This window comes from Girardinichthys multiradiatus, chromosome 10 (genome assembly GCF_021462225.1).
Source record: "Girardinichthys multiradiatus isolate DD_20200921_A chromosome 10, DD_fGirMul_XY1, whole genome shotgun sequence".
Taxonomy (NCBI): domain Eukaryota; kingdom Metazoa; phylum Chordata; class Actinopteri; order Cyprinodontiformes; family Goodeidae; genus Girardinichthys; species Girardinichthys multiradiatus.
The window spans coordinates 26156389-26180507 of record NC_061803.1 but is presented as its reverse complement, the minus strand read 5'-3'; the positions used below and the strand labels follow the sequence as shown (position 1 = coordinate 26180507).

General features: G+C 38.2%; 1 protein-coding gene across 2 annotated transcripts in view; it reads left to right on the top strand.

Annotated features, from left to right (window-relative positions):
• The window catches only part of sstr2a (somatostatin receptor 2a), a 31695-nt gene extending 16179 nt beyond the window's left edge, over positions 1 to 15516 (top strand). The window contains exons 1-4 of one of the 2 annotated variants that reach the window (XM_047376360.1): positions 376 to 747; positions 4753 to 5497; positions 10236 to 10561; positions 13637 to 15516. In XM_047376360.1, coding sequence (XP_047232316.1) covers positions 5110 to 5497; positions 10236 to 10561; positions 13637 to 14068 — 1146 coding nt within the window. In that variant the 5' untranslated portion in view covers positions 376 to 747; positions 4753 to 5109 and the 3' untranslated portion in view covers positions 14069 to 15516. Of the gene's footprint in view, positions 1 to 375; positions 748 to 4752; positions 5498 to 10235; positions 10562 to 13636 lie in introns of those variants that run through there. The other variant, XM_047376361.1, reaches the window with a different exon arrangement.
• Positions 15517 to 24119: the final 8603 nt, after the last annotated feature.

The window sequence follows — 24119 nt, the reverse complement described above, 5'->3', positions numbered from 1 at the left end:
AGCATGAGTGACTTATTCGTCAAAATAAACGAAATAAATGCTTTAAATTTATCACTGTGTAATGCATCTATTTTTTTCACAAAGTTACTTAAATAAATTCCCTTTTTGATGATATCCTTCTTTATTGAGATGCAACTGTATCAGTCTTTTTATCTGTCTTTAGGATAGTGGTGCAGGAAACGAGTTTAAACATGTAAGACCTCTAGTTTTACAGAAGGGGGGAAAAAAGCCAACTCATGACTCAAATCAGCAAATTACCGCACACCAACGCACAAACCGTGACGCGTTCGGTGTTTCTATTAATCTGTCTCCGACCACCATAACCGCCCTCCTCTCCTCCTATCTCTTATCTGCTACCGTACGTCCCGTCGCTCGCCTCACTCGTCGCGGAGATTCCGGTGCCAAGACTTATCGTCGCGCACGCTGAGCGCACGGTGACTTTTCTTCCCCACAATCCCTGTTGTTCCGGACTCTTTCACAGTTTCAGCCACCAAGATTGGGACTATTTCTTAAAAATAAATGGGAAAAAAAAAAGACCTGACACATGTAGTATAAACGGCAGCTCTATTAAAAGCTGCTGAACGCTCGGCGCAGCGCGTTAACAGTGCGGGCAGCAGGTGGATGGAGAGGCTGGTGGGATGCGGCTTTTCAGCGGGACGGAGCCGCTTCGGGGCGGCGGGACTCGACGTGCTCTACCACGGGACAACTTGGACGCGATACAGTGACGGTGGAGCTCTCTGTTTAAATGTAAGTCAATAGGGCTGGTGATGACAAAACGAAAATGTTGCTCTCTTCATCCGTTTGGATTCTAGTAGAATTTGGTCTGTACAGTGAACTCATTAAGTGTTTTACATGCGTTCATTTTATTATAAGTTTTGTTTCAGCATTTTTAGAATGAGAGGGCAAGACTTCTGCGCTCATAAACAAGGGGAACAAGTGCAATCCCACAAAAAGGAAAAAAAAACAACTAACAGATGCAGATTTTTTTATACCAAAATACCACTTCTGAATTAAAGGCAGTGTTGTCAGTGTCTACTTAATTGAAAGACAAACATGATTTGATCTGATCGTTTTGTTTATTTCCACGTTTATTATCATTGAAAGCATTCCGCTGAGCTGGACAGTTGCTTCATGCAGTCTGTAGGTTAACTGTAGTGCTGTAACAAGCTGAGCTGTACATGGTGCATCCCTTGGCATCACCTCTCCATCATTTCACTGAGTGCAGAGCTGAGATACAGAAAACTGCAAGGACACTGCACTTTGGAAAGAACTCATTAGAGTTTCTATTTGCAGCAATAACAAAATGATTATTTATAATGAAACTAAAATTATGCCATATAAATGTAACCCTAGGCAAGTAATTACTGCTGCTTTGTTGTCAGCAGAAAATGTAAACGTGTCCAGTCTCTGTCATTCTCATTCAGTTATCCTTTCAGATTTATCTGTCATGGAGCTCTCTAGTATCTATATGGAAACACTGATTGACATTGTGCATTCAATTTTCTCCTTGAAACTTTACAATAAAATCTTTCTGATGTTCATGACATCAAGCAAAAGAGACACTACAAAAACACTACTCCCCCTTTCAAGCTGTTTTATCGACTGTGATGTGTTTAATAATTTCTGAACCTGACTGGGTTTTAGCAGCATTCACAAGCAGCACAGAAATGTTTGGAGTAAATTTCACATTAATTTCATCCTTTTTGTTTTTTGTTTGAAAATTGCACAATTTCCTCAAATAAAAACAATTGTTTAATAATTCCATTTTAAATTCTGCACTGAGTCTTTGGCTTGTGCCGAATCTAAACCTAATACCAGCAAGCTTGAATGTGAAGTAACGGTGTGTATAGAATATGCACGAGCATATCAAGATTGAAGAATTTAGTTTTAAACCTGCTAAACCGTACTTTCATACAGCTTATAAAAATAAAAGTCATTTTTAATGAGATGCCACACTTAGTGCTGTATGAAACACAGAGCCCCACCCACCTGTTGATGGATATTTTGATCAGTTAGTTGAAAAAATGCTACTATGCTTCTCCCTTGCTTACAAAAAAGATAACCACGTTGCAAAAAAACAATCTGTCATGTTGTTGAAAATGAAGAAGTCCACCCATCACTCCTATATAGGACAACAACATTTTAAGACTATGATTTGCAAGCTCTGAGCACCATGTCTGTCAAGTAACCTACTGCAGGTTAGCTACCCAAGCAGACAGTCCAACAAATTAACCAGCCTATATCTGGTTGTTATACTTGTTATTTTATGAAGAGGCTAAAGGTTCTTCATAATGACTTCTTAAACATGTTAAACTATATTTAGCATGTGTGTAATCTATATTTGTCCTTTAGTATATATATGAAATTCAAAATATCAAACAAATGTTACAGTTAGCATTATTACAACTGTATTATTCAATATGTTGAACTATTTTAGCCGCAGTATGAACAATTGTTGCTTTACTGTTTTAAATTAAAGTAATTTTATGGATTTTTAATTCAAATTTTTGTTTTTAATACTGTGAAACTTTATTTTTGTTAAATACCATGACAGCGTTTACCGGCCCATGCTTTACTAAGGTATACCAAGAGTTTAGAAAGTTATGTTTTTAAAGGATCAAATTAAATAAAAGTTCTAATGCAATGTCAAAGAAAGTATTTGAATACCCACAGGTTTCACTGGCTGCAGTAGTGCAGCACTTTCCCTCTCTCACCTGTGGCTGCACACTGCTAATCAGCTGGTTGAAAGAAGAGTCCTACATTTATCCCTAGCTTACACAAAAGAAAGATTTGTCCATTTGGAAAAAAAAATTACCTTGCAAAAAAGGATAAAGGATTATCAGTCATCCTTCTTATTAAGGCAAGGCTATTTTAAAACGATTGTTGGCAAGCTATGACCGGCTTATCCGTAAAGCAGCCGACTGCAGGCTAGTTACTAAGCTAATTTTAGCTTGTTACATTCAGTATTATTCTATGAAAGCAGAATGGCAAAAAAGACCAATATGCTTCACTATAAGCACCTAAAAACTACTACATTTAGCTGGTGTTTATTTTTATTCTCTTTACATTTTCCTAAATTTAAGTGTAAAAATAAAAATATCACTAAGGAAATGTTGCAGTTAGGATTACCATAATTGTAACAATCAATACATTTGATATTTTTCAATAGCAGAAGGAACAATTGTTAGTTTTTATTTTATTTTATGTTATTTATTTATACAGGAAAGTGTCTTGAGACCCATGGTCTCATTTACAAGAGAGAGCTGTTACATACATCAACACCAAATATAAAAACAGTAATAAAACAATCCACTAAACACCTTTTAAGATAAATACCATACAACATCAGCAGAGGGAATTTTACTGATAACAAGTGCAAGTTTTTTTCAATTCCCAAAATTTCCCAATCCTTTTATCAAAATTTGAACTCCCCAATTGTAACCAAATTGGAGAGCTTCAGACCCTGCTCAAGTGTATTCCAGGTGGAGGTAATGGATAAAGACACTGCTTTTTTGCCAAGCTCAGTGGGCACTGATGGAACACAAAATGTAGCAAATACCTGGGAGCGAAGACTGTGATGTTGCTTTCCGGTTTAAAATTAAAGCAATTACATTACGTTATGATGACATCAGAAGTTATAGCGGCCATACCTTTTACAAAGTAGGGCAAAGCAATTTGGAAGGAAAGTGGTTTAATTTCTAATGTCTTGACTAGCTTTATATGTCTTAATAGGTCTGAAATGAAAAAAAAGAGACAATTTTCCTGCACACACTTCAGTTTTTGCATTATACTTCTTAGATATTTTTGACTGATGGATAAATTACTTTCCTTAATGGTATCTTCTAAGACTTCAAAGAGCTTTCAAATGAAAAGTTTTACAAAAGAAAATCCTCATAATTTGTTTTTAATCAAATGGTTTTAGCCACAAGCAATACCCCAAAATCAACTTTGAGAGCTGTTCTCATGCAATTATGGGAAACGAAGTCTGTCCTCATTGAGACAGTTGCTGTCACCGCAGGGGGGAAGAGTGAGTGATCCTGCCACAGTGTCAGAGCTGTTTGTCCCAGAGATCAATTGCATAAACATTTTTCTCTGGCAGCGCAGTGCCATCATAATTCTCTTGCTCAGGTGTACCCCTTTGAATGTATGCATCGATGCAGGAGGCCGAACACACACACACTCACGTACATACATATGAGGTGGATTACTGGTAGCCTTGGTGGATTTGAGGTCTGCATTAGATAGTGAGAAGAAGATAGAAACCCCGATGGGACTGAGCAGAAATGAGTACGTGTACAACTGCAGAGCCTTAAAAAACAATCCTGTGGTCTTGTTTAGGAAGTTATTCAGTAATGGTTCTGTGTCCTTGTGCCTGTTCTGTTACCACCACTTGTGTTTTTACTCCCCCACTGTGTGTCTCAAACAAGGAAGAAAATGGCCAAAAGTAATTTTTATTGCACGTCTTATGAAAACAACCCATCGTTATGTTTACTCATCTGTTTGTCAAAACCTTTGCTGTAAGTAGCCAAAATCTGTGATTATGGATGATGGAAGGAAAAAAATCGACGCACTGAGTCATAATCTTGAGAAATTACACTTTAAATGTTACTATGGTTGAAGGTGTAAAGCCATGTAAATTCACCCTGTAACTGTTGCCATGGATATTGCAGAACTCTTATTAATACTAGTCAAAGGAAATATTATTTGTTGTTTAGCTGAACTTACTGTTTTCTATTGCTTTTCTCTCCATAGATCCACTTTGCTCTATTTAAATTCTTCTTTACCACTGGAATGTGATTTATGTGGCTCAGTGAACATAAAAGTCTCCATTCATCCCAGTCCCTAGATCCGCAGACCCTTAGACTTCAAAGTTCCCAATTGCCTTTATCCTAGGCTGTTGTTTTTATACTAGTTTAAAACCTTAATGAATCATTTTAACCACTTTATCTCTTTATATTATCTTTATCTCTTTATTCTTGTTCAGTAAAATCATTGCTTTGAGAGACTGAAGTAAGACCCATAACCATACTCCTTTTATGATTATATATTTCATACCATCTTTATTTCTTAACCCATAAGACCCTTTGATCATCAAAAAGTCTTTAAGTCATGGCCTTGGATCTGTGGCCCTTTATCCCAACGTCCCCTAACATCACAATCCCTGAGCCCCTCCTGTATGACACGTACAACCAAGAGAATAATTCGGACCTGAATGGCAACTACTCAGGCCCCAGAGAGCTTCATCAGGACAAGACCAGCTCAGTTGTCCTCACCTTTATTAACTTCATGGTGTGTGCCGTGGGATTATGTGGCAATACCCTGGTGATCTATGTAATCTTACGTTACGCCAAAATGAAGACGGTTACCAACATCTACATCCTGAACCTGGCAGTGGCCGATGTTCTGTGCATGATGAGCCTGCCATTCATCGCCTTGCAGCTGGCGCTGGTCCGCTGGCCCTTTGGAGAGGCTCTCTGCAGGGTGATCATGACCGTAGGTGGGTGGTAAGCAGAAGACTGATGAGTCATTGTAGACAGTAGCAATAGCTTTAATGAATGAAAGACTTTTAGGTTTCCCAACTGGGAAACTATCCTCGAGTCATTATCTGGCATACCTGCTATAAAAAAAAATATTTGTCAATCCATTTAGGCAGGGCTAAGAATTGTTAATTTGATGTCTCTATAATGCGCAGTCTGTAGGAGTGTATCCTATTAGTTTAGCAAAAGTTAACTTTTTTTGACAACACTGGTGTTGGCATTTGATTTGCAGCTTCTGGTTATAAGGCTTTCATTATTTCTAGACTAACATAGACCAGCTCCTGTCTGGCATTTCTTTTACCATTTAGACTTCCTTAGATCACCTCCATCTTAAAAACTACAATACTTATACGGGTCAAACCTGATCTGGATTGCATTAAACTGAATACAGGCTCGTTGTTGTTTTTTGCAGTCTAAAACAATTTAGAGCAGAACATGCTTAAAACCCTTTTACTGGCAATATGATTATTCCAAGTACTGTGAATTGAGATGATCCAAATGCCATAAAATGAGCTTTTATAAATAAATATGGTTTGACTGATCACAGTGTTTTAAACTTGCTGTTTTCAGTATAGAATTTTCCTGTCCTATTTATACCAGTACTTGAATTTAAATGATCAAAAATGCTTAAACAAATATTAAAGTGAGTTTTTTGTGTGTTTTCACTAATAGAAAACATGATTAATGAATCACAAACTAAAATTTATATCATCGTATTTAGTATTCAATATTCCCCTTTGGGTTTAACAAGTATAAGACTATCAGATTTTGATCTACAGTTAATTAAGCAATTAAAAAGCCCTTACCTCATTGCTGATGCAACACCTGCAATTCCTAAGCCAACTTCAGTGTAGTCAACATACAGGTCCTTCTCAAAATATTAGCATAATGTGATAAAGTTCATTATTTTCCACAATGTCATGATGAAAATTTAACATTCATATATTTTAGATTCATTGCACACTAACTGAAATATTTCAGGTCTTTTATTGTCTTAATACGGATGATTTTGGCATACAGCTCATGAAAACCCAAAATTCCTATCTCACAAAATTAGCATATCATTAAAAGGGTCTCTAAACGAGCTATGAACCTAATCATCTGAATCAACAAGTTAACTCTAAACACCTGCAAAAGATTCCTGAGACCTTTAAAACTCCCAGCCTGGTTCATCACTCAAAACCCCAATCATGGGTAAGACTGCCGACCTGACTGCTGTCCAGAAGGCCACAATTGACACCCTCAAGCAAGAGGGTAAGACACAGAAAGACATTTCTGAACGAATAGGCTGTTCCCAGAGTGCTGTATCAAGGCACCTCAGTGGGAAGTCTGTGGGAAGGAAAAAGTGTGGCAGAAAACGCTGCACAATGAGAAGAGGTGACCGGACCCTGAGGAAGATTGTGGAGAAGGGCCGATTCCAGACCTTGGGGGACCTGCGGAAGCAGTGGACTGAGTCTAGAGTAGAAACATCCAGAGCCACCGTGTACAGGCGTGTGCAGGAAATGGGCAACAGGTGCCGTATTCCCCAGGTCAAGCCACTTTTGAACCAGAAACAGCGGCAGAAGCGCCTGACTTGGGCTACAGAGAAGCAGCACTGGACTGTTGCTCAGTGGTCCAAAGTACTTTTTTCGGATGAAAGCAAATTCTGCATGTCATTCGGAAATCAAGGTGCCAGAGTCTGGAGGAAGACTGGGGAGAAGGAAATGCCAAAATGCCAGAAGTCCAGTGTCAAGTACCCACAGTCAGTGATGGTCTGGGGTGCGGTGTCAGCTGCTGGTGTTGGTCCACTGTGTTTTATCAAGGGCAGGGTCAATGCAGCTAGCTGTCAGGAGATTTTGGAGCACTTCATGCTTCCATCTGCTGAAAAGCTTTATGGAGATGAAAATTTCATTTTTCAGCACGACCTGGCACCTGCTCACAGTGCCAAAACCACTGGTAAATGGTTTACTGACCATGGTATCACTGTGCTCAATTTGCCTGCCAACTCTCCTGACCTGAACCCCATAGAGAATCTGTGGGATATTGTGAAGAGAACGTTGAGAGACTCAAGACCCAACACTCTGGATGAGCTAAAGGCCACTATTGAAGCATCCTGGGCCTCCATAAGACCTCAGCAGTGCCACAAGCTGATTGCCTCCATGCCACGCCGCATTGAAGCAGTCATTTCTGCCAAAGGATTCCTGACCAAGTATTGAGTGCATAACTGTACATGATCATTTGAAGGTTGACGTTTTTTGTATTAAAAATACTTTTCTTTTATTGGTCAGATGAAATATGCTAATTTTGTGAGAAAGGAATTTTGGGTTTTCATGAGCTGTATGCCAAAATCATCCGTATTAAGACAATAAAAGACCTGAAATATTTCAGTTAGTGTGCAATGTATCTAAAATATATGAATGTTAAATTTTCATCATGACATTATGGAAAATAATGAACTTTATCACAATATGCTAATATTTTGAGAAGGACCTGTATACTGTTCTTCTGGCTGTTTCTCCAAAAAACCTGATTAATAATAGTTTTCCTACAAGATTTTCACTGAATATCTTCTAATTAATTATTTTCAAAGCAAAATATTTTATAAAGGTGCTCCTGATGAGTTAATGTCAATGAAAGTTTAGAGGACATTTGGATGAAAACTCAGTTTTTGGTATTATTTGTAGAAATCTATTCATGATTTCTTCTTAGAAATCTGAACATTGAAAATGAAGAATTCACTACAGAATTATGATGAGCAAGGTACAGAGAAGAGAGAACTTTCAGAGATTTGTAGAAAGGCTTAGAGGATAATACAATGGCTCAGCTAAACACATAGTAACTACAGGGGTTGGACAATGAAACTGAAACACCTGTCATTTTAGTGTGGGTGGTTTCACGGCTAAATTGGACCAGCCTGGTAGCCAGTCTTCATTGATTGCACATTGCACCAGTAAGAGCAGTGTGAAAGTTCAATTAGCAGGGTAAGAGCACAGGTTTGCTCAAAATATTGAAATGCACACAACAATATGGATGACATAATTATGGGTGACCAAGACAGCAAGTCTTTGTGATGTATTAAGAGCCACGGTATCCAGGGTAATGTCAGCATACCACCAAGAAGGACGAACCACATCCAACAGGATTAACTGTGGACGCAAGAGGAAGTTGTCTGAAAGGGATGTTCGGGTGCTAACCCGGATTGTATCCAAAAAACATAAAACCACGGCTGCCCAAATCAGAATTAAATGTGCACCTCAACTCTCCTGTTTCCACCAGAACTGTCCGTTGGGAGCTGCACAGGGTCAATATACATGGCCAGGCTGCTATAGCCAAACCTTTGGTCACTCATGCCAATGCCAAACGTCGGTATCAATGGTGCAAGGAGCGCAAATCTTGGGCTGTGGACAATGTGAAACATGTATTGTTCTCTGATGAGTCCACCTTTACTGTTTTCCCCACATCCGGGAGAGTTACGGTGTGTAGAAGCCCCAAAGAAGCGTACCACCCAGACTGTTGCATGCCCAGAGTGAAGCATGGGAGTGGATCAGTGATGGTTTGGGCTGCCATATCATGGCATTCCCTTGGCCCAATACTTGTGCTAGATGGGCGCGTCACTGCCAAGGACTACCAAACCATTCTTGAGGACCATGTGCATCCAATGGTTCAAACATTGTATCCTGAAGGCGGTGCCGTGTATCAGGATGACAATGCACCAATACACACAGCAAGACTGGTGAAGATTGGTTTGATGAACATGAAAGTGAAGTTGAACATCTCCCATGGCCTGCACAGTCACCAAATCTAAATATTATTGAGCCACTTTGGGGTGTTTTGGAGGAGCGAGTCAGGAAACATTTTCTTCCACCAGTATCACGTAGTGACCTGGCCACTATCCTGCAAGAGGAATGGCTTAAAATCCCTCTGACCACTGTGCAGGACTTGTATATGTCATTCCCAAGACGAATTGACGCTGTGTTGGCTGCAAAAGGAGGCCCTACACCATACTAATAAATTATTGTGGTCTAAAACCAGGTGTTTCAATTTCATTGTCCAACCCCTGTATTAGGGGTGTAATTATACATCCACAATAGTCTAGTCCAGGTTTGAGCAGACTAGATTCTACTTGTCTAAATCTTAGGTCCCAATACAAAAAATACACAAAAAATGCTTCCTTTTAGCTTTTCCACAAATAGAATACAGGTTTAAAAAACCTCAAAGATAATTTCTGTTTTGTGTAGAATTATCCAGTTAGATTTTTAATTGTTAGGAGCTGTATGATGGAGATGATTAAGTGCCTTCCAAAAAAAAATTTTCAAAGAAGCCTTTAGTTTGCTACCAATAGGAAGCTATGAGGCAGATGCTAACTATAGCGGCTAACAGTAAGCCAGTTGTCATATTCTTACAGTGTTTACAAGTCTTGTCTTTCACAAGTTCAGTTTTCTACCCAGTACCTGAACTTTCATGGCACAAGATCTCATTACACCTTATAGCTATCAGAACATGTAAAAAAACAACAAAAGAAAAACATTTTCGGGTAGATTTGAATGATGTAGGATCGTTGTCGTAGCAACTGCTTTTTCACTGTAGTGGTTTGTTCAGATAGATATAATTTTTGATCTTAAACACATTATTTTTGAATACACTTCAGTTATATGTCCCAGAATGAGTATCTTCTTCTACTCCATTCCTCTGATGAACCACTTTTCTTACCTCCACCAGATTCTCTTAATCAGTTCACCAGCATCTTCTGTCTCATGGTGATGAGCATCGATCGTTACCTGGCCGTGGTCCACCCCATTAGGTCCACAAAATGGCGGAAGCCCCGTATTGCCAAACTAATCAACGTCACAGTATGGGGCGTGTCACTGATAGTCAATCTACCAACTATGATCTTCAGTGGCCTGAACAAGGTGCCGGTGTGTGGGATAGTGTGGCCCGAACCTCAGGACCTCTACTACAAGATCTTCATTTTTTACACCTTCTCCATTGGATTTTTCATGCCACTAGCGGTGATATGTCTGTGCTACCTGCTCATTATAATCAAGGTCAGAACCTGACAATGGATGTGTGCAACTTTTTAACTGTTCATTTCATTTAGCATTTAATTTGTCCTTTCTATTGAGTTTTCTAAATGAGAAAACTTGTTAAAACAAAGTGTTTTGGCTGTTTAGTATTTTCCAGCAGTTTATTTTCCATTCCTTAATTATTTAGTCAGACTAAAATTGTCCTGATTAAACTTTAACTCGTACACTTCGGATTATATAATTAGGAGTAAAGTTGTTTTTTATCTGCATACATGGACAATGTTCATTTTTACTCAAACTGGACTAGCAAAAAGATTTCCACAATGACAAATTTCTAACTAGAGCATTGTGATTATTCAAACTACCCAGTTCATGGGTTTATTCGGATACATCCAGTTCCTAGCTAAACTGTCAGTTTTTAAGGTAATTTGTGCTCAACTAGACAAAAACCAATGCAAAAAGATTTCAACAATGGAAAAGTAATTTCTAGAACTAGTTCTTACGGATCAACTAGCTACTAGCTAAATTGTCAGTTGTTTTACATTTACTTCTATTGCAAATTGACAAGTAACTGTGCAAAAAGATTTCAACAATGCAAAATGTTTACAAACAAGACAAAAACTGAACTTTCATGAGTATCATTAGCATGAAAATAACTGTTCTGATCTGTTAGCTGAATTGTTTATGGGCATCACCAGAAATAGTTCACTAATTCCAATCTCAATGGGGGCATTATATGGTTGGGAGTCAGTTTTATTGTATGAACCGTTATTTGTATGCTGCAAGCTAAATTGTTACATGTTTTGAGTTCAATTCTGCCCAAAGAGGACCAGGAACCGAATAAAAAGACTTCACCAACAGAATATTTCTTACTACGACATGGTTAAATCCAAATTATCCAGTTAACCAGCACATACACAACCAACTTGCTGCTACCTGATGCGAAATGTGTCTCTAAAATATGGTGAAATCCAGACTAGCACAGTCATCCAGTTTCTATGAAACCGGGTAGATTGTCCATTGCTAACAGGTATGAACTAAAGGGGCCATTTTGCCAGTTACAGAAGGGTAGTCTGACATAGTTAAGACAATAGATTAAATCTAAAGATACTTGTCCATTGACATAAGGAAGGTAGTATAACCTATTGTCCCTGCCACACAATGTAGCGGTAGCTTCTTAATAGTGCTAATAGAAATACGTTATTTATAGAACAGAACATCACTCTACAATAGCTTGGATGCAAAAAACAGATTTAAGTGTAACTTTGAAATGAAATGAGAACTCGCTTAAAAGCATCTATCTAGAGAGGAAATTATTGTTTTCATATTGCTGTTTCTTTCTGTTAATACATGTTGTAATTGTACAAAAGAGCCTTGAAATAAGATTGAGATTGTAAAAAAGCTGTATCAGATGTCCTAAAAAGAGAAAAACCGTTACATTTTTTAAAAGCTGTTAGTAAATACGGTCTTTTTTAATCTCTTATTGCTTAAGTGGTGTCAAAAAGCAATTTTAACATTGCTACTGGTACCTCTGAGCAATGTTTAATTATTAGCCCCCTGAGTCTTGCAAAGAGATTTGTAAGGAGACCTTTTTTATCTGTTCGTTCACTCAAAGAGGGACCTTTACTGATCAGTAGTTACGTGTTCAGGGTTCACTAATTAAAACGTTGTATCATAACCAATATTATTGCACCTTATTTGGACAGGCAGCTAAACTGCTTGTAATGTAGTTTGCGTTCAGCAACACTGATTAATGTGCTGCTTATTTTCCTTGTTCATTTCTTAATTCAAGCTGAAAAAATGGACAGTAGTCCCAGCTAAAACTACTCCTTCATAATGTTTCCTTTGTTTCAACTGTAGTTACCAAACATGCAGATTACCAGCCCCAAAGTTTATTTCTGGTGTTTTATAGAAAAACGTCACCCTATATTTAATTATTTATATGCTTTACATGCCAAATCTTTAGCCACGGGCAGTCCGTTACTTCCGTAAGAATAATCATTGCAATCAATCTTTTCTAGTTTATTTTATCCATAATGCTATATTAAAAGTATGATAGTCTGAAATGTTAAACATTCACCATTCTGAAAATCTGCACTCGCATTAAATTTAATCATTTACTAATTATGTTTCTTAGTACAAAATTGCGACAACTAACGTGGCTGTTTTATCATATGTTATCTTTATATGATCCAAGTCAACATACAAGTTTTCATAGACGCCTGTAGGGTCAAACATGAATCACTCTTAAATCAATCGTGACTAGCTTTGATCATTAGGACCTTAAACAACACTGCTTTAGCTATAATTACTGCTATGTAGTGAAATGGATTCATGGAAATTCCTATAAAACCTATCATCGTTTTTTTGCTGCATTCTTAAATTACATTCTCACAAGCTGGGATTTTTACTGACAATTTAGCTGAGCCTGACTATATAGTATCGGATTATAATTGGACTCAAAGAAATGAACTGGTTGGATAGAATTCAGGTGGATCATACTGGACTGGATGTTCCAGGATTTTAACTTTCCCTGAGATACACCAAAAATAAAATTAAGATGAATGTATGCAGTTTTAAACTCTACAGCAAAGAGGAAAAGTGAGCAAGCCCCAGAAACTGTGCTTCCTTTTCCAGGTATCATTTAATGATGGATGAGGAAGAAATGGAAACCTTTTCTGTGTTCTAATCGTCCTAATTTAAAGCATTTAGTTCAGAATATTTGGCCCTGTATCCTTCAGGCTTAGCAGGAGATGGATCATCCTACTTTGTTATCAGTGCAGAGATCAGATAAACGAATTTGTAATGGTATGAGGGCACATTAATGCCCATAGTAATGGCCTCTTGAAGTCACAAGTAATGCTAAATAATGTAAACAGGTTTTAGGGATTTGTATTCTATCATTCAGATGACATCTTTTTAAGGTCGTGTTTATTTAGGTAAATTGATACCAAACTATCCAAATCTCATGTGAGTACTAAACTGGCCTGTTGGCAGTCTAGAGATCCTATAACTCCTCCTACCTTTTAATGTTTTTGTGTAAACACTGGCTTTGTATTTTGGACATTTTAAGCAACTTTCCATTCTCTTCAACAGGTGAAGTCATCTGGAATGCGTGTGTGTTCCTCGAAGCGAAAGCGTTCTGAACGTAAGGTGACACGGATGGTGTCCATCGTAGTGGCTGTGTTTGTCCTCTGCTGGCTGCCGTTCTACATTTTTAACGTCACCTCCGTCACCAGCTCCATAATACCCACCTCGGCGGTAAAGACTTCGTTCGACTTCGTGGTGGCGCTCGCCTACGGCAACAGCTGCGCCAACCCTATCCTGTACGCCTTCCTCTCAGACAACTTCAAGAAGAGCTTTCAGAATGTTCTATGTCTAAAAAAGGTGACAGGCCTCGACGAGATAGAACGCAGCGACAGCAGGGCGGACAGGAGCAGGATGGTTAACGAAGCCATGCTCATTAACGCCAACCTGGAGACTCATAATTCTGCCTTGCTCAATGGCGAGCTGCAGACAAGCATCTGAAAAGTAATGGAGCAGCATTATCATCCCAAGTGGAAAGAAAGTAATGGGCTGCCATTGCACTGCTACTATGGCCCGTTCTAAATTGTGGGGGCATGAAAATGATGCAATTGCTACTCATGGACACATGAGCAAAGACACCTGAGCAAAGTCTGACAGAAAAACAAACAGTTTCTTAAGGGGTTTTTAGAGTTCAGGGAAAGTGCATTGACTCCAGTTAAAAAAATTCTGACGGTTGGGTAAATGAGGCAACTGCAGCTTATTAACCCTACAATGGAGCAAAAGTCTGAGAGATTTGTTTTTGTTGAAATCAAATATTTCCTGGTTGTGCTTTTCAGTTTAACTCATCAATGATCCAGTCAACTGGTAGGATCACATAGACTACTGTGGAAAGAGTAAAGAAATACAGGAGCTGGACTGCCCTGCATCGGCTGGCAAGGATTTAGGATTAGATTGACAACCATCTTCGCTCTATAAAATCACCTTCAGAAAAGATGGAAACACAGCAGAGAAAAACTTTAATTTCCTGTAGCTTTTCATTTGAAAGAGTCTGAAACCACCACCCAGAGATGACAAGTGTTGTATATTTTATTCACATCAGCTTAATAGTTTGGTTGTATATAACAGAATGGGGGAACAAAGTGGTATCTTTTCGCTACTGTTGGATTCTTTTATCGCCTCTCTGGCTCCTATCTTCATGGAAGCGGTAGCATTGACTCATAAACACAAATTCAACATCTTGGATTAATGATCACGGACAGGAAATCATTTTTACAGTCTAATTTTGCTTCTTCAAAACAACTTGACTTTGTACATAGGAAATGTATTGGTCAAAGGTTTTAGATACACTTTCTCTCTTAATGGGTCTCTTTATTTTCATGACTATTTGCATTGTAGATTCCAAAGCAACACAACTATGAATGAATACACATGGAATTATGTAGTGACCAAAAATGTGAATTAACTGAGGTGGTGAGGTTAATATTTCAGTCATCACAGCAATGGGCGGCTACTTTTAAGGAATCTTAAATATAAAACCTATTTCAATTTCTATTTCAATTTTTTGTTTGCTACATAATTACATATGTGTTTATTCACAGTTTTGATGCCTTCAGTGAGAATCCACGTACAATGTTTTTAGTCATAAACATAAAGAAAACCAGTAAATGAGAAAGGAAATTTAAAACTTTTGACCGGTAGTATATTTCTGGGAAACTTTGCAAGAAAGTACAACAATTTTTTCATGTGTGTCAAGAATCAAATGAGTTTTAATGGCAAGACCAGCTTCTTTATTCTGGATAACTGAAGTCAGTGATATGTACATTATAGGCCTACTCCATCCTGTGTTTTACAGGAGTCGTCACTTGTGCCTCTGTAAAGGACCTATATATATTTGTACAGTGCTGTGTTCTGACAAGTTCTCTATTTCATGGTAAAACATAACCCTCTGATTCCTGTTTGGTTCTGTCAGCCTGTGTTTGAGAAGATGTCCAAATTTTCCAAAAGGCAGAAAAATTGTGCCAAAATTGTGAATCAAAGTGAATAGCAGAAACTAAGGTCCTTGAATATGTAGGTGAATGAGAAAGGCAGGAAAAAAAAGAGAGCTGCTGGCTTTTGAGTAAGTGTGAAGGAAAAACTCAATCATTATGTGATATATAAAACACACAATTGTCTTGATACATTAGAATATTATTTAATCCAGTTTTTCAATCCAGAAAGTGAAACCCATATATTATATAACTTACACGCAGAGTGATAGATTCCAACTGTCAGTGTCTTATTTGTGATGATTATGGCTTACAGCAAAATAAAACTCAAAGTTTTGTTGCTCAGATAATAAATATTGCAGGTTTTACAATTATTTTATAAAACCAATCAAAATACAGAATTGATTTTGTACAGTTTATGCACTTATTACTTTGGAGTTGCATGAATTACTTCAGTATGGCATGGACCCAATCAGCCTGTGGCTCTTCTTGGGTGTTAAGGAAGGCCAAGTGGCTTCATTAGTGGCCTTCACCTTGTCTGCATTGTTGTTGCTTGGTGTTCACTCATCTGACTCTTGAGAATACTGCCCAGATTCTATGGGGTTTAGGACAGGTGAGTTTGCCAATCAAGGACAGTGATACCATATAGTCATCAAATTAGGTATTGGTACTTTTGACCTTCTGGAAAATAAAATCAGTATCTCCATGAAGCTTGTCAGTAGAGGGAATCATGAAATGCCCCAACATTTCCTGGTAAACACCTGGGGTGATTTCTTACTTGATAAAACACTTTAGACCAACACCAGCTGATGACATGGCACAAATCATCACTTACTTTGAAAACTGGAGCTCAAGAAATTAAAATTGCCTTTCCACTCTTAAATTTACTTAAATTTAAAAAGAGAACTTTGGACCACTTAGCAATAGTTATTTTTATACATAGCCCAGGTAAACACATCTGAAATCTCTGGTACCTCAGTTGTATCCCATGTCTTGGGTACATTTGTGTGTGATGGCTCTCGAAGCTCTGACTCTGGCCACGGTCCACTTCTTATGTATTTCTTTGAAGCTTTGCTTCACAATCCCCTCCAGGCTGCAGTTATCCCTGTTTCTTGTGTACCTTTTACTTTCACAGATTTTCCTTCCTCTCAATTTTCCATCGATATGCTTATTTACAGCACTCTGTGAAAAGCCAGCTTATTTACCAGTGACTTTTTGTGGCTTAAACGTCTTGTAGAGGGCGTTAATAACTGTCAGCTAGACAACTGTCAAGTCAGCAGTCTAATGAGTGAGCTGTAACACAGTGATAAAGAGGATTTTCCCATTGGTCTTATGCAATATTATAATTTTCTTAGAACCAGAATTTGCAATTTTCATTAGCTTTAAGTCATAATAATAAAAATTAACAGAAGTAAACACTTGAAATATATCACTCTGTGTACAATTTATTGTATCTTGACTTCTTTAAATTAAAATAGCATTTCAATATTCTAAAACATTGAGATGCACTTGTACAGGTCCTTCTCAAAATATTAGCATATTGTGATAAAGTTCATTATTTTCCATAATGTCATGATGAAAATTTAACATTCATATATTTTAGATTCATTGCACAGTAACTGAAATATTTCAGGTCTTTTATTGTCTTAATACAGATGATTTTGGCATACAGCTCATGAAAACCCAAAATTCCTATCTCACAAAATTAGCTTATTTCATCCGACCAATAACAGAAAAGTGTTTTTAATACAAAAAACGTCAACCTTCAAATAATCATGTACAGTTATGCACTCAATACTTGGTCAGGAATCCTTTTGCAGAAATGACTGCTTCAATGCGGCGTGGCATGGAGGCAATCAGCCTGTGGCACTGCTGAGGTCTTATGGAGGCCCAGGATGCTTCGATAGCGGCCTTTAGCTCATCCAGAGTGTTGGGTCTTGAGTCTCTCAACGTTCTCTTCACAATATCCCACAGATTCTCTATGGGGTTCAGGTCAGGAGAGTTGGCAAGCCAATTGAGCACAGTGATACCATGGTCAGTAAACCATTTACCAGTGGTTTTGGCACTGTGAGCAGGTGCCAAGTATTGCTGAAAAATGAAATCTTCATCTACATAAAGCTTTTCAGCAGATGGAAGCATGAAGTGCTCCAAAATCTCCTGATAGCTAGCTGCATTGACCCTGCCCTTGATAAAACACAGTGGACCAACACCAGCAGCTGACACGGCACCCCAGACCATCACTGACTGTGGGTACTTGACATTGGACTTCTGGCATTTTGGCATTTCCTTCTCCCCAGTCTTCCTCCAGACTCTGGCACCTTGATTTCCGAATGACATGCAGAATTTGCTTTCATCCGAAAAAAGTACTTTGGACCACTGAGCAACAGTCCAGTGCTGCTTCTCTGTAGCCCAGGTCAGGCGCTTCTGCCACTGTTTCTGGTTCAAAAGTGGCTTGACCTGGGGAATGCGGCACCTGTAGCCCATTTCCTGCACACGCCTGTGCACGGTGGCTCAGGATGTTTCCACTCCAGACTCAGTCCACTGCTTCCGCAGGTCCCCCAAGGTCTGGAATCGGCCCTTCTCCACAATCTTCCCCAGGGTCCGGTCACCTCTTCTCGTTGTGCAGCGTTTTCTGCCACACTTTTTCCTTCCCACAGACTTCCCACTGAGGTGCCTTGATACAGCACTCTGGGAACAGCCTATTCGTTCAGAAATTTCTTTCTGTGTCTTACCCTCTTGCTTGAGGGTGTCAATAGTGGCCTTCTGGACAGCAGTCAGGTCGGCAGTCTTACCCATGATTGGGGTTTTGAGTGATGAACCAGGCTGGGAGTTTTAAAGGCCTCAGGAATCTTTTGCAGGTGTTTAGAGTTAACTCGTTGATTCAGATGATTTGGTTCATAGCTCGTTTAGAGACCCTTTTAATAATATGCTAATTTTGTGAGATAGGAATTTTGGGTTTTCATGAGCTGTATGCCAAAATCATCCGTATTAAGACAATAAAAGACCTGAAATATTTCAGTTAGTGTGCAATGAATCTAAAATATATGAATGTTAAATTTTCATCATAACATTATGGAAAATAATGAACTTTATCACAATATGCTAATATTTTGAGAAGGACCTGTATAGTGCTTTCCTTCTGTTGATTAGCAGAACATTACCTGTTCCTCTGTATGATCTCACTAGTCTACCTATTCTGTTTTTCATTTGTCACAAAACCCAGAAAATTATCCTTGGGGTAAACTTGTGATTCTAAACAAGAGAAAGCTGTACCAAAATAGTAATCACGATGGGTTCAAGCTGATGACATGCAATGTTCTGCCTGCAGTGGTGACAATAAGGATCTTGCAAAAACTGTCACACCCAACGATGAAACAATGTCATTCTGGGCGTGGTTGGATGCCTGAACAGGAATGACGGCAGAAAAAAGAATGAAATAAAATTAATACAGTCAAGATAAAAACAATTTGTACACATATATATGATATGGCATTTCATGTAGAGTTTAGTCCTAAGCCAGAAAAACTAGTGCAAAAGTTCCAGTTGTTTCTATAGGATATCAGTTTATAGCTGCATTTTGCCATCAGATTCAATGCAGGTGTGTTGTTATGCTTAAAATCAAGAAACAACAAAAACTTTCTATTTTAGGAAGGTTGTCTCAGCTCACAATATAGATCCTGGCATCTTTAATCTTACACAGTCCTGTCAGTTTTTTTCCTACAGTGCAGCTAGTCACTGGAACCACTGGATTAACTGCAAATAAGTCCCCTCAAGTCAAGGTTTGTTGTGTATTTGTTTTTAAAATAGTATAATCCACCAGTATTAGATGAAATTGGGTCATTTGTTCCAGAAGTATTTACACCTCTTATGTATAACTATTAACCTCGAATGGTGGAAGTGTAGAGCTAGGGCTACATTTCTAATTATATTCATACAGTGAAATCCAGATGGATCTTATTTCAAAGATGAATGATCCTCATCCACATTAGTCATGAAAAGGGGCCGATACAAAGTGAAATCTATAAATTTAGAATAAACGAAAACTAACAAGATTTTAAAGGTTTCTGGAATGTTCCAACATTGGGTTTTTACATGTAGTTAGAGGTGCAATAAATTTTTCACAGCTACTTGTGTGTTCAGGTAAATTTATGTTTTTGAGATTTAATTTGCTTCTGGATGTCCTGATCCAATCTCAATAGTCCGATTGGTTTCCCAATCAAGCCATTTTTTTACTAATTGGACACTGAACTACCGATCTCTGTTGCAGGCCTGTACTGCTTGTGGTTTTATGTCCCCACACCATACTATAGATGCATAAAAAAGTTAGAAATTAGAAAATTAAAACTGAAAAGTTCAGCTTTATTTGGTATTCGGAGGGGTTTCGAGGTAATGTAGAGTTAAGCCCAAAATGATTTTTACCCATGGCAGATGTGAAATTGTTTTCATTCAATAAAGAAGTTTGTTCCTGACAAGAAATGACACGCGCATCTCTCAAAATATAATAAAACAAAGTAAAAGGAGTATCTATTTTTAAAAATCTTTTATTTAAATGTTAGTTATTTATGCTGTTCTCAATACACAGTGGAAAATTCTTTATTTACACTTTAGCAATCAAACCTTTAACCAAGAAGTATATTTCTATTTTTTTTTATGCGTGTCCTATTACGACATTTCAAGTATACCATATTGAGAAGCTGGTTGCCTACATGTGCCAGGGAAGATATGATCTACAAATAGAATATCTCAAGACCTCACAGACCAAGCCTGGGACCCAGTCCCTCCGGTGGCCCAAGGCCTCCATCAACCCCCAGAAGAAAGACAAGGGACCGTCACCACAACCGCCACCCACCCCCCACGCTATTTACTGCCAATACCAAACAATTTCAAATGCTGATATTAATTTTCTTATAAAATAAGACCTAGTTTATTGTTAGTATCTCAATTGTTTCTTTACTTTTAATATATAAAAATCCCTTTCCTCTGTTCGTTTATGGTTGGAAGATGGTCTAAAGAAAAACAAAATAACTGGCGCTACGTGTCAAATTTACTTGATTATTGTAATAGTTCCTTGCTTGTTGTAGATAAACAGATCACTGTGCATTGGTGAAAAGTGACTAATTCTTTAGAGCACCACAACGCTAACAGCTAGCCTTTGCTTTAGCAGATTTTACAGATCTGAAACAACCCGAACTTAAAATGAAAGCCTGCCACAAAATCTTAAAAAAAACAGTTCACTCCTGTAGGACTTGTAGTATATTGACAAATCACTGCTAATGAGGCAGAATTATTAAGCTGGCAGCACCAAGGGTGTATATTTAGCACCGTAACACGAAAGATGTTTGGCTGAGAAAACAGCCACAAGTTTAACTATAAGAAAGTGTAGACTGTTAATATGTACTAACAGTTTTGCGTCCCATGTAATAGACACAGGAGCTGCATGGTGGCACAGATCATAGCACTGTTGCCTTGCAGCAAGAAGGTCCTTGTTTTGACTCCCAGCTTGGGGTCTTTCTGCATGGAGTTTGCATGTTCTCCAGGTACTCTGGCTTCCTCCCACTGGTCTCTAAATTGGTGTGAATGGCTGTGTCCATGGTTGGTTGTCCTGTGTGCCTCTGTGTTGCCCTGCAATGAGCTGGCGACCTGTCCAGGGTGCTGCTGGAGATAGGCACCAGCTCCCCCACGACCCAGTATGGAAAATGGATGGATGTATATAGACATTTTCAGTTTGAGTTGTTTTAAATTGTTAAAATTAGCTGATGCAGGGAGTCCATCTGACTAGCTGTAAGCTTTCCACTGGCCTGAGGGTTGAGTGACCCATTGCAAACTCCCTGCAATATGACACCTATGTACTCAATTTTTTATTATGATCTCCGTGCACAATAGTAAAAATACAAAAACCGTGTAATTCCACGACCACGCCACTAGTAGGCGGTAACAACATGTGCAAACACTTTCTGCTAACCTAGTTGGGGAACCATTGTTAGATTCAAAATTACTCAGCAGGGCAAACAGTGCTCTGCCATTGTTATTGCTGATATGTTCATCTTCTGTGGGTTTCAAACTGGTCAGCATTTGTTATGCTGTGCTCATGCACATGAAATTATATTGATTGCATGCATATGCCGGGGCTTTCCCAGGAAAATTTTCCTATCTACATGAAAACGGAAACTGGGAAGCTTTGAAACCTTTACACTCTGCAATCTGTTCTCAAATCATGGCGTTTTTAATGAAATATGCTCCTTTCTCATGAAGTCAAACAGTAGAAGCGCAGCAAAACATTTCCATTTTCACCAAAAGACGTTGTTGTATAAAATAATGGATCTTATTTTAAAAAAGCATACTCTCCCTATAATATACAGGCATCGAGCAGGCCTACATCTAAGCAGAGAAAACTAAATTCGGTTTCCTCAGTGTGACATGTAACACCTTAGGGTTTGTGTATTAGATTTAACACATACAAAAAAATCAGGATGCTAATACAGGATCATAGAGCCTTAGCAATGTCCTCAGAACTAAAATTAGACCATTTATTAGCCTGGTTAGGCTTATAGCTAACGAGCCAAGGTAATATTGTAGTTAAAAAAATACCATTATCTAGTATGCCCTATATTTAATGGGAATATCAATTTGAAGTTGAGGTGTTTCACTATCAGACCTTTATTTCTAAAGACCCTCTTCATGTTAAGTGTAAATACTTAATTACTATTTAAATATTATTATTTTGTCCAGGGTGTACCCCACCCCCTGCCCATAGACTGCTGGAGATAGGCACCAGCTTCCATGCGACCCACTATGGAAGAAGCGGTGGAAAATGACTGACTGACTGACTGACTGACATTATTATTTTTATTTTAAACTGCTATTTGTCATCCTGCAAACACTGCCTACTGTCTTACACATAAAACTGTGAATAAGTGTGCATAGTGGTGTTTTTTCGTATGCTGTGAACGGTGTACTTTATACCCAACTGGAATGAGATTATGTAACAGGCACCGGGAGCTTTATACCAGGAGCAATACTCTTAATTGTTCATTTTCACTACATTCAACGCAGTTATGAGCCCTCTGCCTAAAATAATCAAGTTTAATTGAGCTGAACTGTAGCTAATAAATTATATCTGCTCAGCAGGAGGGAGATTTAGTAAAAGATAAAGATAATTGAAATTCTTTGTCCTTTATCAATTTATTAACGTTGACTGAATGAGTATACAAACACAGCAGACATGCGGGTCAGATGTTGCTTTGAGGCTTTTTTGGATGGAGACACTTCCCAACCAGATCTTGATGATGCCACAACAGCTGGGTGACTGGGAGATTTGTCAGATATCTGCTAAGCAAGCAGCAACAAGGTTGTTAACCATACGCTACACTATCATACTATTTTTGTCTCTACATATCAGTCCTATCAGAAGTCATCAATCGGTGCAATCAAAACATATGAGGAGCACAGATGTGATTTTTACTGAGAGCTTACTGCTGATAGCAATCACAAGCATGCACATGCAGAGGTAGAAATACCGAAGTTTGGTTGTTGGCAAAATGTCCTATAAGTACAGTACTTTGCAAAAGCTGGCATATTTCTCAGTTTTTCCCACCTTTTTGTCACATTACAACAACAAACTTCAGTGGTGAAATTGGGTTTCATTTGACAGGCTAACATAACGTTGCATGTGAATTTGAAGTGGAAGGCAGATGATACATGATTTTAATCTGAAAATTGTGGTGCAGTTCTATTCAGCACCCCACCCCATCTGAGTCAGTACTGTATAGAACCAGATTTTCTGCAGTTACAGCTGCAAGTCTTTTTCCATATCTGTTTCTTTTACCATTAAAGTTTTGCCTATATAGAAACTCAAACTTTCCCATTCTTCTTTGTGAAATAGCTAAAGCTCAGTCAGATCGGATGGAGACCATCTGTGAGCAGCATTTTTTAAGTTTTGCCACAGATTTTCATTTGGATTTAGCTGTGGATTTTGACAGGGCCATTTTAAGACATAAATATGCTTCAATCTAAACCAGCCCAATTTAGCTCCACCTACTTTTATATCAGTTATATGTGCTACATTCAAATTAATCTAAATGTAATGTAACATATGCTTGACAGCAAAAACACAAAAATATGTTTTATAATGCAGGCAGTTAAAGGTTCAACTGGAATTCTTATAGCTTTCTTTCAACATATTCATATTCCCCATAAAGGCCAGAGTTTTGTTATGAAGGACTAATATTTGACATTTTAACACATACTCCCCCTGAGCTGTGGATGGTAGCTCCTCCATAGTAACCTTAGATCTCAATTATGGGGAAAACCATGCCCTGGAAGGCTGGAGGTTGTGCCAGCCTCTTTCCATTTTTGAACATAAAGCTGTGAGATGTTCAAAGAATAAAGAATTGGAATATTGCTTTACACCCTAAGCCTAGATTTTCTTTAGAGGTAGCAGAGTGAACAGGGCTGAATACAAATCCTCAGCATAGTTTTTAGGTTTTTATTTATAAACATTTTGTTCTTATTTATAAAGGCTTTGTACAACGTTTGTCCGTTACATAAAATCCCAGTGGAATACACCG